This window comes from Triturus cristatus, chromosome 7 (genome assembly GCF_964204655.1).
Source record: "Triturus cristatus chromosome 7, aTriCri1.1, whole genome shotgun sequence".
Taxonomy (NCBI): Eukaryota; Metazoa; Chordata; class Amphibia; order Caudata; family Salamandridae; genus Triturus; species Triturus cristatus.
The window spans coordinates 1520910844-1520925822 of record NC_140590.1 but is presented as its reverse complement, the minus strand read 5'-3'; the positions used below and the strand labels follow the sequence as shown (position 1 = coordinate 1520925822).

The following is a 14979-nucleotide window of genomic DNA, read 5'->3' as shown; positions in this document are numbered from 1 at the left end:
GTGACAGGGGCTGGGGATCCCCCAGGGGGTTGGCTGAGTCAGCCCTTTGCTGAATGACGACATTTGCAAGTAGAGTGGAAGGAGGAGGTAGCACCTGGGAGTGAATAGGGATGTGCCTGCCTGCCACAGTGCTGGCTCCACCTCCTGCTGGGCGGCTGACGACTCTGCCCCTCACTCTGAAAGGAAAGAAGAAGCCAGGAAAACAAAGTGCTCCAGCAACACCCAGAACTGGATCACACCGGGCTCAGGGCCCACTTGCACAAAGACTTCAAAGACTTTTAGGGGTATAAGTAAAGGACCCCTGACAACAGATTTTTAGATTCTACAATCAAGAGGAACCTCTGCTGAAAGACGGACCGCTGAAGGACTGAAGGAAGATTGCCTTGCTGTGTGCTCTAAGGGCTGACCTGTCCTGCTGTACAACTGAAGCTGAGGAGGAGAAGGGACTTTGCTGTGTGCTGTGACCCTGCCTGCTTGACCTAAAAACAAGACTTTGCTGTGTGCTGTGTCTTCAAACTCTGAATCTCCAAGGGCCTGAGAAGAACTGGCCTCCTGTTTGGCAACCCAGGGACATCAAGGTTGCCGCGACTACAAGACTCTGTTCTGCCCGTGAACTGCGCTGGCTGCTCTCCGCTTTGCTTGAGAGCGCCGCACCGAGTCCTGCCTGAAACCGGCTGCCGTGGAGAGGAGATCGGCGTGCTCATCGGCACGTGAATTCCTGCCAGCCTAAAAGATCGTGGGTGCCTTCTGAGCCGCTGTGAAGCCCGGCGACGTCTCGACCAACTCGCTCCGCAAAGCCGCGGAGGAAGAAGCGAGAAGGCCGCGACCCGATTGGTGGTTTGTGGAGGCTTGGCCGGAGGAGCTGCGCTGCGATTGGTTGTTGCCCGGGGACATCTGTCGATGTCACTGGGGTCTCGACGAGAGAGCCGCGACCGGATTGGCCAGCGCTAGCGAGTTGCAGGAGCCCTGCACCGAAGAAACCTTCCAACACGCCGAGTCCTCGCACCCCGGGCCCCATCCTGGTGAGTCTGTAGAGGGAGAGGGAACCCGGCTTACTGTAGTAGCATCCTTCGCAAGTCCAGATCATCCCGCATAGCGTGTGGGGGGCTCGGGGACTGCCGCGCAAGGTATAATCACCTGGTTACCATCGAAGGAACAGCCGGAGAGGAGCGCTACAGTTGCAAGCGCAGGGGCACCACTGAATAACGTGTCTTAAGAACTAAGAGCCTACGAACATATTCTCTGTGGAATTCACACGAGAGACTAGAGACTATCTTTTTACGCTCCTATCAACCTAAGAAAACGATTAATGTGCAACGCTATGATAATTGATTTCCACTGCTGAAACTAGATAAAGTTATATTTTTGATATACTTACCTGTGTGGTCCACGTTTGTGGTGTACTAGGGGGTTCATTGTAGATGTTAAGTGCGAATACTTTACACATTGCCTTGGGGATAAGCCTGTCTGCTCGAGCCAAGCTACCTAGAGGGTGAGCAGGGGTTATCTACCGTATGTGTCCCTGTACTCTGACTAGAAGCAAGGGTCCCTATTTGGTCTAAGGTACTTACCTCTGCCAACTAGAGACCCCCAGATCTAACACTAAACATTTTAGATAAAAAACCCGTACACAAGGTAGACCCGGCGGATAGGGATGAACTCAAGAGGGTGTTCTCTTATGAAGAAATAATAGGGGCTCTAAAAGATTTACCATCTGGTAAAGCAGATGGTCCTGACCAGATTTCGCTAGAGTTCTACAAAATATTCAAAGATATTATTGGACCAGACTTGACTGAGGTTATTTTTTTGGCTCAAAGGGGGGGGGGGACCCGCACCTGAGTCTTGGGCAGGAGCGGACATTACAGTTTTCCTAAAAAAAGATAAGCCACCTAGGGAGCCAGGCTCTTATCACCCCATAACATTATTGAACTGTGATGTTAAAATATTTTCGAAAGTAATAGCCACGAGGCTAAACAATATATTAAAGAAAACTATTCACCCCTGTCAACATGAGTTTATAATGGGCTGTGGAACCACACAGCATGTACGGTGGGTGATAACACTCTTTGATGCCACGGAGATCTCAGGGGACCCTATGGCTGCTTTGTTATTAGATGGTGAAAAAGCATTCGATAGGGTCTCTTGGGATTTTCTGTGGGAATCATTGAGATGGTTTGGGTTGGGGGAATTCTTTATTAAAGCTATTCAGGTACTTTACCTGGCTCCCACAGCTCGCTTAAGGCTTAACGGTAGCAATACTCTGCCTTTTAATATCCAACGGGGGACTCGGCAGGGTTGTCCATCTTCGCCCCTGCTATTTGCTATATATATGGACCCTTTAATACGGCTATTTGAGGCTAATAATGGAATTTTCCCAATTATATGTCAGGGTGTTGAATCTAAAGTTTTAGCTTATGCTGACGATGTGGCCATTATCACCGCTGATCCGCTCTCGGCGCTGACGGTGGTGGAGTCAATTGCACAAGAATTTGGCATATATTCAGGGTATGCACTAAATAGAACGAAAACTCAAGTTATAAAGAATCGTTTTGTTAACATTGAAGATTCTCGTGTTACAGACTCAGCAATATACCTGGGTATTAGGATCGTGTCTGATTTAGAGAATCTGGTAGCCAAGAATATTGAGCCAGTAATTAGGAAGGTGAGAGTGGATTTTATCTCTTTATGGACGTTGTAACGTGGTAAAGATGATATTCTTACCAAAGATTCTTTATTTGCTTAGGGCAATCCCGTTGGAGTTTCAAAAATCTTGGTTTGTTATTTTGGAAGGTATTGTTAATCGATTTATTTGGGCACACACGAAAACTAGGAGGGCCTTTCGATTTATGTCTTTACCACGGGAGAAAGGGGGGTTTTCAGTTCCTGATTTTCAAAGCTATTACTAGGCTGCTACTCTCCAATACATGGGCATACTGGTTGGGTCATGTTCCAGGGATCTGGATGGGGAAATAGAACTTCCTGATGTTTATAAGTTGCTATTGGGGGAGCAGGCTGAGAACTGTTTTGGGAAATTTACGGAGCCCAGCTACTATAAGAGGGCAAAATGTAAGACTCTTCTCTCTGCCTTCAAGATTTGGGGGGCTTTAAAAAAAAAGATTGGTTTGGGGAGACTTAATCACTATACTTTGCTTTATAAAAATCCCACCTTTCCGGAAATCTTCTCAGATGAGGTAATGGCAGTATGGGCAACAAACGGAGTTCGGATGGCTGGGGACCTAATATTGAATGAAGGGTTTCGCCAATTTAGCGATATCCAGCTCGAGTTCGGGTTGGAAAGGGGTCATTTTTTTAAATACTTGCAGCTACGTAGTTTTTTTTCTAAAAAGATTGGGGGGCTTATTGGGTTTAGCAGTAATAAAATCATAAACATTATGAGAGGCAGTACTAAGGGTATCATTAGGCTATCGTATGCAGAATTAATAGGCCTAAAAAAGGACGATTTAGCTAACATGAGAATAAATGGGTGGAACGTGTGGGGGCCGCGCCATAGGCGCTTACAGAATCCTTAGAGCTAGCTCGAACGGTTCTGCGATCTGCCGGGCTTCAGGTGCAAAACTTTAAAACTGTCTTTGCTTTATATCATACCCCGGCAAGACTAGCACAGTGGGGTGGGCTATCTGGGATTACGTGTCCTCGGTGCGGGGCGGTGGCAGCAGACCTCGTGCATATGTTTGCATCCTGCCCACGTCTGCAGGGCTTACTAGAATCTATTGTAGAATTTTTAGACCGGTCATTAGGGTTAAAGATTATACCAACTTTCGATTTAGTTTTGCTGGGAGTAAGCAGGATGGAACAAAATGAGATGGCTTATCAATTTCTTTTTGTGGCTATGGCTGGACTACGGATGAATATCGCTTCTGCCTGGCTTGACCCTTCGCCCCTACTTTTCATCAATGGCTTGCCCGGTTACTCTCTATTTATACATTAGAAAGAGCGATTTATGAAAGAAAGGGGAAGAAATCGAAATTGTTAGGACGGAGTATTTGGGCTCCCCTAGCAAGATGGAAGGATTCATAGTTACTGCCAGTAATTAGGCAAATAAGCCAAGTATGTGGGTGGAGTTCAATGTACTGGCTTAGTTTAAGTGTTTCTGCAAGAACCCAGATTAATGTTTTGTGATAAAAATCGGCCTCCTTCTGCAAAAAATGTGCTTTATTTACTTTCTGATGTTCTATAATAAGCCTATGTAACATTTGTTTGCTTCTTCTTAAAATCTCGTATTTTCGTATTTTGTATCTGGTTGTGTTTATTGTGCTGATCTCTGGGGAAAAATGCAAAAACTGAATAAAGAGATTTAAAAAAAGAAACTTTCATAAAAAAAGTTCCCCCACCTCAGCTCCTTCCTTGAAAGTTTTGGGATGATCTGTGAAGAAAGGGCCGAGACAAAGGGGAGGGTCCCAAAGCTCTTTTTCCACGTGCAGTTTCCATAGGGAATTTTAGCTAGTGCTACAGCCAAAACGGTTGAACAGAATTATGCCAAATTTGTCTGAAAGCTCGATCTTTATCCAGAAAGCGTGCTTTGGTGTTAATCCGTTCACTTGTTTTTGAAAAATGAAGGTTACAAAATAGAGATATCTGGATGGTTGGTCCCTTGGTGTCCTACAGGACCAGTTTAAAAAAAAATAAAGCGTGACTGAGGAGCAAACTCTTTCTCTCGTCAGTCATTTCGCTTTCTTTGGAGCAAGATAGTCCTGCGGGAGTGAGTTCTCTGGTTGGTGACCGAAACATCAGAAGAAATGTTGCGTCTGCCATTACTGAACATGGGGGCTCGGCAATCGTGCCCTGAAAATGTTTAAACAATAGCATATATCTTGCAGGAGTACCGAGGCACTGGGAAAATGAATAAAAAAATGTGGAGTGGGAGTTCATGGGGTTGGCTGCCTGCGAGGGTTTGGTCACAGGGCTTGGCCAATGCAGAGCCCTGCACCCAACCCAATACGATGCACTGCTTTAGCCGTGTGCAGCATTGAATTCGTCGCCCGTGGATGGGTGGGCGCAGGTCTTAGCCACAGGCCAGGTTCTGCATCCAACACCACATGCAGGCAGGGGGGTTGGCCACCCACAGGGGATTGAGTATGATAATTAGATCTTACTTTACATTAACAAACCCCAAATTAACCCTGAGCTAACTGAAACTTGTGCCCCACTATCCTCTGCTTATGACCTCACTGACAGCATCACTCATTACAAGCTCAATTAAATCATAGATGACATAATGATAACATTTCAAATGACAGAACTGATGACACTAGGCATGGTGGGGGGCACGAGTTCTAGTTAGCTTAGTAATGACATTTTCACCTAACTATAACATCATTTTAACCTTTGTTTTTTCAGTGAAGATAGATCAGCAAACAGCATCTTGCAAGCTAATAGCTTTCACACAGGGAGGAGTTAATATGAGGCAGGAAAGAGACTAAGAACAGGTCGAATTACAACCTGTAGTAATCAACATCATAAAGTAGGAATAATCATGGATAGGCACTGGAAGGTGATAATATCGCAGCCAGTGATAGGGCAATTGATACCTAGAAGACCAGCCATAAAAACTGTAAAGCACTATTGTTAAAAGACAGAGGTATATAGTGATTTTGCAACAAAGAGGCGTAAATGGCCAAAGGGGATGGATGGTTTCAAGTGCTGCAAAAGCTGCAAAGCTTGTAAACATAGCGTAGACTGCAAATATTATTTTACACTTTTCTCAAACATTCCTAAAGAAGAAAAATGAAATTCTAACATGTAAAACAGATCATGTTGTATATATGCTGGTGTGATCATGCTGAAAGAGCTATCTATAGAGAACTGTTTTGCAGGCTCACAAAAGAATTTTACAGCATGTAGGGGCAATAAGAAATCATGCAGATTTGCGAAATGGCATGAAGGGAAGGAAGACCTCCTGAATAGTCTATTATTGACAGAGTATATAAACCTAGGAAGAGGGAAACTAGATAATTAGCATTTAGAAGGCTAGAGTCTAAATGGAACTAGACACGAAGGAACCCAGAGAGTTGAAAATAAAAGGATAATTATTTGTGCACTTACAAAATATGGTAACTGTCTTTTTCTGATAAGAGCAGCGTGCACATTTTTGTGAATTCTTTGATTTCTAGCTTTTTTAAATTAAATCTTTTCTTTTACCGGAAAAAATATCAAACTGACCTAGGGAACAGCTGAAGAGAAATCAATGTAAAATAAACTACTGATGAGCACAATTGATGATAATATATGCAGCTTGCTCAATGGAGAGGAATGAATCATTTTTCACCATTACTGATAGTTGCCAGTTTAGTCATGATCGATTCAATATGGAGTAGTTGCAATTATTGTTTTGAGAAATAAATCAATTCATTACAAATATTGATTTTTTGTAAAAGTGGCCCACCTGGGAACAATGTACATGTGATCAATGGATGAATGGTACATTGTCCCCATGGGCATGAGGTACCTAATAGCAACAGCTGTCAATTTTGTTTGTAACAGATTGTTGGTAACACGTTTTTGAGCCTAATAATAATTGTGTATGCGTCGTTTGTTGAGATTCATCCAAGGATGTTACTGCTTCAATATGATAAGATACATATTATTTATAAAGAAATCTTTTTAGATGTAGTTTAATGATAAGAAATGAGTTATATAGGTATACCATAAGAAAAGACTACTGTGTGCAATAACACTAACAATACTTTCTCTGTCTACAGGATTATGTCGCTGGGTGGTATAAATAATGCAAATATAAACATGGCTCCTCACCCTGAAGTAGGGCTCTGTGTAGCCAGAATGCATTAAGTTGTTTGTGAACAAAAGGATTTGCAGCACATATATACATTGTGTGTAGTGTAGGTTGACCTGCAGACAGGCCCTGCTCCAAACTCTACATCAGGGCTACTGCAGACCCGCTGCGGACAGCTCATCCCCACTGTGAACACTCTTCAGCCCTGTGTCGCTGGTTTGGACGCAGGCCATGGCCTGCAGCCAGGTCCTGCAACTTAAGTATCACTGGTGGCCAACTCCTACTGCAGAAGCCCTTCGGCAGCATGTGTTATACTTTTTTTGTTGTGGGTGAAAAATAATTTTCCCATATTTTTCTTTCATTTTTTTAATATATTTTCTTTAAAATGTGGTTGCAAACTCATGGGCTTTCAACACAAAATGGTGGCTTTTTCCTTCACCTAAAATGACAGCTGGTAGATTTGTCCACCTAAAATGACAGCTGTTGTGATCCACCAGCTTTTCGTGAAAATAACGATTAACGTGCTTAGAACGTTTTTTGAGTTTCTAGGTGTGTATTCCATGCCTCTGGGTGCTTCTCAGCACGCTACTTGGTCGGGCACCACTAATTGGACACCACTCTAACCATGGCTGGGATTTTTTTTTCCCTTGTCAAAAAACATTTGAGTCAGTGCTGACTCACTAGTTTCAATAAGGTTGAAAAAACGTTGAGCCCCTCTCCAGCAAATCACATTTTTGAAAAAATTCAGAAGGTTGCTGACAAGGAGTTGCGAGTCATGATTTGCAATAAAACAGCAGAGATTTACAAAGTGTTAACCCATTCAGCATCTAATAACGTAAATAAATTCATTAACATTCCGAAAAAGTAATGATTAGAAAAAAATTACCTCTTAGTTGCGTAGGTATTTTTCTGCACCATCTTGTAAATCATGGATAGTATTTTAAGAATGAGAGCTGTAACAGAAAACATGCCGAGCCCATAAATTATGGCACAAGAGAAATATTAAGCTCACCAGGCACTCAATTTGCAAGTTATTTAGATTTATGTTGGCAGCGTAGGCAATACATTCTTAAGTGCTATGAACCAGGATAACAAATGTGTCTAAGATAGAGTGTTTTTAATAAGAGATTTGTTCACCTAAAATGTACTTGCCAAATCGCGTTTACAGTAAATTATTATGGCATGGGTAAATGAAGAAACAAAATCTTAGTGGGTTTTATGCATCCGTCGAAAACAATGTAATGGTGACGCTAATTTAATATAACAGATCTTTAATGTAATCTGATCTCCATGTAAAAAGCAAGGATATTTTGAACATGCATGAGGAAAAGTTACTTATATGCAATTCTAGACCTACATCATGGGCCTTTTCTCTGACTTCAGAAAGGATAGGCTATCTCCACGCATAGATACGGATTCTGTCTTTGAAAAAGAAAAAGCATGAAAGGGTTATATATGGTAATGGTAACCCACTTTTAAGAACCATGGCAAGAGCAGCATGTAACGACAGTGTCCTGTACAGTTGTATAGAAACCATGAAATGTAGAATATGTCCCACTGAAGAAAGGGGCCCAGGGGTTATTCTCATTACACCACAGGTTTACGCATACCTCTCCACAAGGCTAAAAATGTTTTTCTTGAAAACTATGCCAGCGCCATTGACAAAGCAAAAAGTACGGGTAGTTTTTAAAGAAAATTAAACTTTTTACAGACCTTTGATTATACTCACTGAGAGGAGGGGCCACATTAGAGGGGCTGGAAGACCGGACGGGGTGGGCACAAGAAGGGAGGGGTAAAGGTATATGGATATCAGGTGTATATGTATATGTAATGGTGTGGTTTGTATGAATATGAATATGCCTTTTTATGTGCATGGTTTTGCGTATGTGCACATGTATTTGTGTTGATTTATGAGCATGTAATATTTTGATGTGCACCTGCATTTGTGCGTGTCAGGCCTGCCATTCACACGGTGCCACCATTTCACAAACTGTGTCATCCCTCACAGAAGGCCACCTGGTGAAGAACCACATTCACACAGTGCCAAGCATGTGTTGGAAAGCCTTGCACAGACTAGATTTCAAGATGAGTGATGAGTGATGCACAGCTCAGCTTCATTTAAAACCTGTCCATAACAGGGAAGGTGGCTCCAGATGAGCTCCTTTCTTCTGTGGGGCAGAGTTAGTGTGGCTGTTTAGGCAGAGCAGCAGTAATAGCCACACGCTCCTTATCCCCAGCACTCCTCTCCCTATCCCCTATACAATCCTAGGGCGAAAATAATTGTAAGGTTAGAGCTATTGTAAGGTAGGTGTCAGGAGATGATTGTCACAGTGCCCTCGGCTAGCCAGTTCTGTAAGAAGATAAACACCTACTTGTAGATTATCATATAAAAAGAAATCACTGATTATAAGGAATGCAGCGAGACCTGGGCAGGGTTGGAAGAGATATAGGACGGCACTGTGAAGGTGGAGCTCGGAGGGAGTATAACCTGAGGCAAAGAACCATTCAGATGTGTCCTGTCGGTCAGTGGGTTAGAGCGGGTTCTTCCTGTTGACTTTAATTAGCAGCAGTGGGAAACAGTCCGTGTGACTTGCTGTGTTGTAGGGTTCCTTCCCCGCTCAGTTTGTTCACCATTAGAGTTTCAGCACCTTTGTTAATTTTCTCCTTTCCTCTTCATGTTTTGTATCTGTTGGGCTGTGACTTTGGCAAACTCAAACAAGCATTTGCAATGCAATAGGTCTCGCATTTACGCGAGTTTAAGATATTGGCATTGTAAATGACAATGTCTTTTATTTATGTTTTAAAAAACCAAACATAAATAAAAGGCATTGGGGCCGATTCACAGAACTAACTTAAGACAAAATCCTAAACTTACTACTGTTGGTATTCACAGAAGTTAGGATTTTGTCTTAAGTTTTTCTTAAGACAAACTTAAGACAAACTTAAGACAGACTTAAGACAAACTTAAGACAGACTTAAGACAGACTTAAGACAGACTTAAGACAAACTTAAGACAAACTTAAGACAGACTTAAGAGAAGACACACCGTGAGCGTGCACATTGGCTGTCCGGGCGCGCTGGGGAATGGTGATGCGACGCGATCGAGAAGCCTAGCCACGCACTGGGACTTGGCAGGGGAGGACTGCTGCACCACCATGCCAAAAAACTATAGACAAGGGGGAGGCAGAGGCAGCTGTGAGTGGGCTGTGGAGATTGTGGAGCTGCCGGCTGTCAACAGAGCAACAACTGAGGTAAGGGCCCAACCAGGAGCGTGCGGGGGATGAGATAAGGACAGGGTTTTTAAAAGCGGTTGTACGGAATGCTTCTAGCGAGCTAGAACGTGCAGGGTGGGTGTACTGAAGGCGCCTTGTAGTCTCTTTGTTTTTAGGTTTGCTTGCAATTGACATGGAAGCTTTTGGAAAAAAAAGCAAGTCTGTTTGTTTCTCCTGCGAGTTAATCTAACGCCGTCGTACGCGTTCACGAGCGCGTTCACAATTCCAGTCCATCCTGCTCGTGCACATCTCCTGTCTCCCTTTCGAAGCAAGTCAGTAACAATAGATCTCGCTGGCGACAGCGCTTTTGCGCTGCGTCGCCAGGCGAGACCTAAAAAGGCATCTGGGGATTTCACCAGCTGCCTCCAATGCTCTCAACTCAAATTCGGAGAGGGCCTCCTGGTAATCTCTGGCTCTTGTCAACGCTCCTTATATGGGATTTCACCTTTCTACTGTGAGCTGTTCCATCGATGACCTGCTACGAAACGCCATCCATTCGGACTCCAATAGAAGAGGTTTCTCGTTTCACTCTTAAATCCCTTTTTCTGCATATGTGCTCTCTTACCTGCCATCACAGGGAGGAGATTTGTGGAATATTATCGGACGCTGTCTCAAGTCCCTTGGACGAGTCCTTACAGTTGTTTGAGCGTTTTAGTAAAGCAAGTGAAACGCAAATAAATTCTTGCAGTATTCCAAAATCGGAAAGAGCAAGAATGGGTGTGCGGGGCAATTGGGGGAAGGGCGTTAAAGAGAGTAAACTTACTGCCAGTCTACTGATAGGAGTTGTCTGAGGTGTGTCTAACAGGCTCTTTCTGGTGATGGTTCAGCTGCCCTGCATAAAAGAAGTTGTAGGTGGTAAGTTGGTAAGGGTATATGAAGTGCTGTTAATCCACTGCTACTGTGCAACAAGCATTGGCATAGCCAATAGGTCTCGCATTTGGGACCTTGTAAGTGTTTAGCCATGCAACAGTTGATGTTGTTGCACCAAGGATATTGTACTGCATAACTAAATACTTATAAGGTTCCAAAGGCGAGACCCATTGGCTATGCCAATGCTTGTTGGTTCTGGAACCAAGACAGTCACAGCCCACACACTGGCCCTTTGAAGATGGCTCATCTGGCAGTGCCAGGCTGCGAGGCTGCCCGAAAAGCCAGTCCAACACTGGATAAAGTGGCAAACCATTTGCAAAGGTGAACCTGTCACCTTTCATTCCCTGCTTCCTTTATTCAGATATTAAACAGTGCTAAAGAGGTAAAAATGTTGCCAAGGCACTATTGATTTAAAGTGACAAAACGGCAAAATAAGGCTGCCATAGAATACGTTACATTATGCCACATAACTTCCCTTTTTGCCACATAATGTATTGCTCCAACCATATAATTCGGTACTCAATCGCCGTGCATTTCCTGGGTACCTGCCTGGTAATGCTGTACTGTGTGTATAGGTGCCTGCGGTCGGCTGGTTAAAACAAGGTTGAACAGCGAGGCTGTGCGCATTATGTTCTGCTAAAGTTCCCAGCAGACTAGGGTTGTATTAGACGCGAGGAAAGCCCCTTCCAGGCCCATAGAAGGACAGAGGAGGTTCTACCAGTGCTATCAGTTACACGCAGTACATACACTTCAAGGGGTGTGGTGAGGGAGGGCTGGACAGGGACAGACCTCAGCCCTCCCCAAAAGAGAACTGCCTGCCAAGTTTCATGAAGCTGCATTGTGTGCTGCAGAGAGAGGCAAGCTGCTGCGCGCGCTCAGAGAGGTGGGTGCGCTTTCTTTCCCTCACTTTCTTCCCCGGTGGCAAAAAAAAATCCTAATTGCAAGCGGTGGGCTGTGAGGGGGCTGCTCGGGTGAGGTGGAGGCAGGCGGGGGCGGATGGGCATACATGTCTGTGCATGGAGACTGGTGGGCAGCAGTGCGGGGGGGACATGAAGTGCATGGAGAAGTACGCTGCCGGGTGGGAGGGTCTGAGGCGTGTGTGTCTGTGAGGGGGGAGAACATTGAAGAGTAAACGCCGTTTTCAAGCAGCCACCGCCACACTACTGGGGCACATAGTGATTGCAAGTTGGGAAAGTGCGAGAAGGCAGGGACACGCCGTCGGTACCGTAACCCATGTGTTGGAACGTTTTCATCATGGGGGTGGGTGCGTGTCCACGGGCTCAATGTCAAATAATGACGTACAAAACAATACTCCATTGTGTTGTACAATATAACTAAGTCTTGCAACTGGCACCTCCGTATGCACAGTAAATTGCAAAAGTAAGAGAGCTAAAAGTAAAAAAAACAAGTAGCGGCTAAAGTGAAAGCGTTTCCCTTGCGGGAGCGAGCAGCGCCAGGAGCGATAATTGCTAACACATGACGCCAAATGTCGCTCCTGCATGGGAATCGCCAAACGTGCACGTATTACCATTGAAAGCAATGCAACGCGGGCACGTTTTTGCCTGCAAAGCTGTGTCGATTATAAAAGGTCTTTTTCCTATGCAGCGCATGCGCACTGCGTAGGCGAGACCTAAAAGCTAGTCCTGTCACATTTCCCTGGTCCACAGCCGCTCAAGTCATGGCTTCCCACACAGCACACTGGCATCTGGTACCTGGTCCCATGGAACCCAGTACAAAATTAGGACAACAGGTTAACGAGGAAAAGAAAAAACTCAGATGAAGGACCTAGTCACACATGGATCCAAGCAGGGCACAAATCCCCTCAAAAAAGTAGCGGGACTAACCTAGTTAGGCAGTATGCAAGGGACATCACGGCGCACAACATCACGGCATGGCATCACAGGAATTGACATCATATAAAGTGGCATCACAAGCCATGACTTTACAGGAAGTGGCATCACAAGAAGTGACATCAGATCCAAAGCCCTCACATATATGTTTAGCAGGTCCATCATGAGTAAGTTTGAGTGCATTGCAAGGATAAAAGCACAGTGAGCTATGGAAAACGATATCTGACTTCTACACCTTGCAATCCCCAGTTTTATGTAACACATCTTGTTCGTTCATTTACAAACCTATATCATTTATTGTACATGTAAATATGCACATGTTGATGTAAAGCGCTCTGACAACCTGCATTGGGATCAGGGTTGGATTGAGATCAAAAATCGGCTGAGGCACACCCAAAAAAATTCACCCACATTGGCATAGTGCCTTTCCGCAAAACACTGCTTCAGCGAAGTTTTATGAAAAGAAAAGGGATTTTTTTTTAAATGCAGAGATCAGTTTACACTGCTGAGCCACACATGAATGCAAGTGAGATCACTTCTGATCAGGCCCCCTGCTCCCGCTCAGTCAGCATACATTAATGGGCCGGTCCAGCGAGAGAAACAGAGTGATACCTTCGCCCATCTGCCTCTAGAAAGGCCACGCAGGCACCCACTGGGCTGCTGGAAGCATACTAACAGCACAGACTACCCAAAAAAGCAGCCCACTGCTAGAACTCGGCTACCGGCCCTTCGGCCATTTCCCGAGTGTCCGCGTTACCGATCTGACCCTGATTGGGATGAGTAGGGCTATACAATAAAAAATAATAGTACTTAAATTATTTCAACGCCCTCTCAGGGGAAATAAGCTCCATATAATTGCAATTTGTTTTGTGTAAATACTGGGAAAGACCAACACATCTGACATTCTTACAGTGCATGCATATCTCATAAACAGGGACTGAACAAAGTGAAAAGCTGCCTCTCTTAAGTATATGTGAAGTGCTAACAAGGTGTGAGTCTTTGTTTCCCCTCCGCTTCCTTTGCATCAGGTGTGAGGCTCCTGGCTGCTCCCAGCAAAGAGACTCGAAAAAAAGAGGCCTGATGACCCCTCAAATTCGGCCTTTGTTATGGGCCCAGGAGGGCTGTAAAATAGGAAAGCCCCGTTCCCGCCTGCACGTTGTTGCTTGTTGCAGATGGAAAGCAGAGAACGTGCAGGCGCTACTGAAAGTGTCCCGATGTTTGGAGATTACACCGGGACGAGTTCAGCACATTAGTCAGTGGGGCCCAAATTCTTGGCAGGGTGGACTGAGTTAACCCTGTGAAATTAGTGGGTGGACTCCGTCCACCTGCGTATACCCCCAACTCTTGTCCTGGATCCGAGGGTGAGTGAACAGGAGAGAGGTGGTGATGAGTAGAATTAGTGCAGCCACACTCCCACTTCCCCTACAAGAATGGAGAAAGGGGGCAGAGAGAAGTGAGGGACAATGTGGAGTGGATGCCTGTGTATAATAATTCCATGTGATCGACGTGTGTGTGTTAGACTAAATGCAGTCACAGTTCAGCTTCTCTGCTAGACTGGAGGAACAGGATTGATGCAAACGACAGGAAAAAGGGCAGTGGATAGAGAGTGCAGTCATGTATCAGCTGCACTATCAAACAGGAGGAAGGCAGTAATGTTGGTGTTGCATGTGTGTATCTGTGTATTGTATGGTGTATGTGTGTGTGCAGTTGTATACGTGTTTGTTAGTGTACATGTATATTTTTGCATCATGGATGTACATCAAAATAAGGAGCCCATACTCGAAGCAGGAAGTACAATTAAAGCAGAGTTTAAGCTACCCAGCTCAGCCTTCACGTTGTAGTCTACTGTACCAGAGGCTTTCATACCAGATCTATGAGGGATGCTTCTGCAGACAAGCAAAGCTAGGGCGGGTGGGGTGGATGAGGTTTTGACTGAAGGCAACATCATGATATGGATTTGAGTTTGTCACCAGGTTATGTTTGGAGGTGTGTGTGTGCTAAACCATAGCAGTTCACAGCAGAGCAGTATGGACTGTTATCAACCCTTGCTTAGGAGTTGTGTGGACAGGGCAATAATGCCACAGAGCAATGCTGCAGGAGCGCGTAGACACCATCTTTAGTGTGGCTTTTGAACCTTATTTGCAGGTTTCACATTTTCAGTTCCATCTCCCAGTGCCTCACTGATGAGAGACAGCAGCACTGCAGATGCCAGAGAGAAAGAGATGAACAAGTGGCA

General features: G+C 44.7%; 1 protein-coding gene across 1 annotated transcript in view; it reads right to left on the bottom strand.

The window, feature by feature from the left end:
• The window catches only part of SPO11 (SPO11 initiator of meiotic double strand breaks), an 898758-nt gene that overhangs the window by 630372 nt on the left and 253407 nt on the right, over positions 1-14979 (bottom strand). The window contains exon 5 of the mRNA XM_085614575.1: positions 7638-7704. Coding sequence (XP_085470701.1) covers positions 7638-7704 — 67 coding nt within the window. The remainder of the gene's footprint in view (positions 1-7637; positions 7705-14979) is intronic.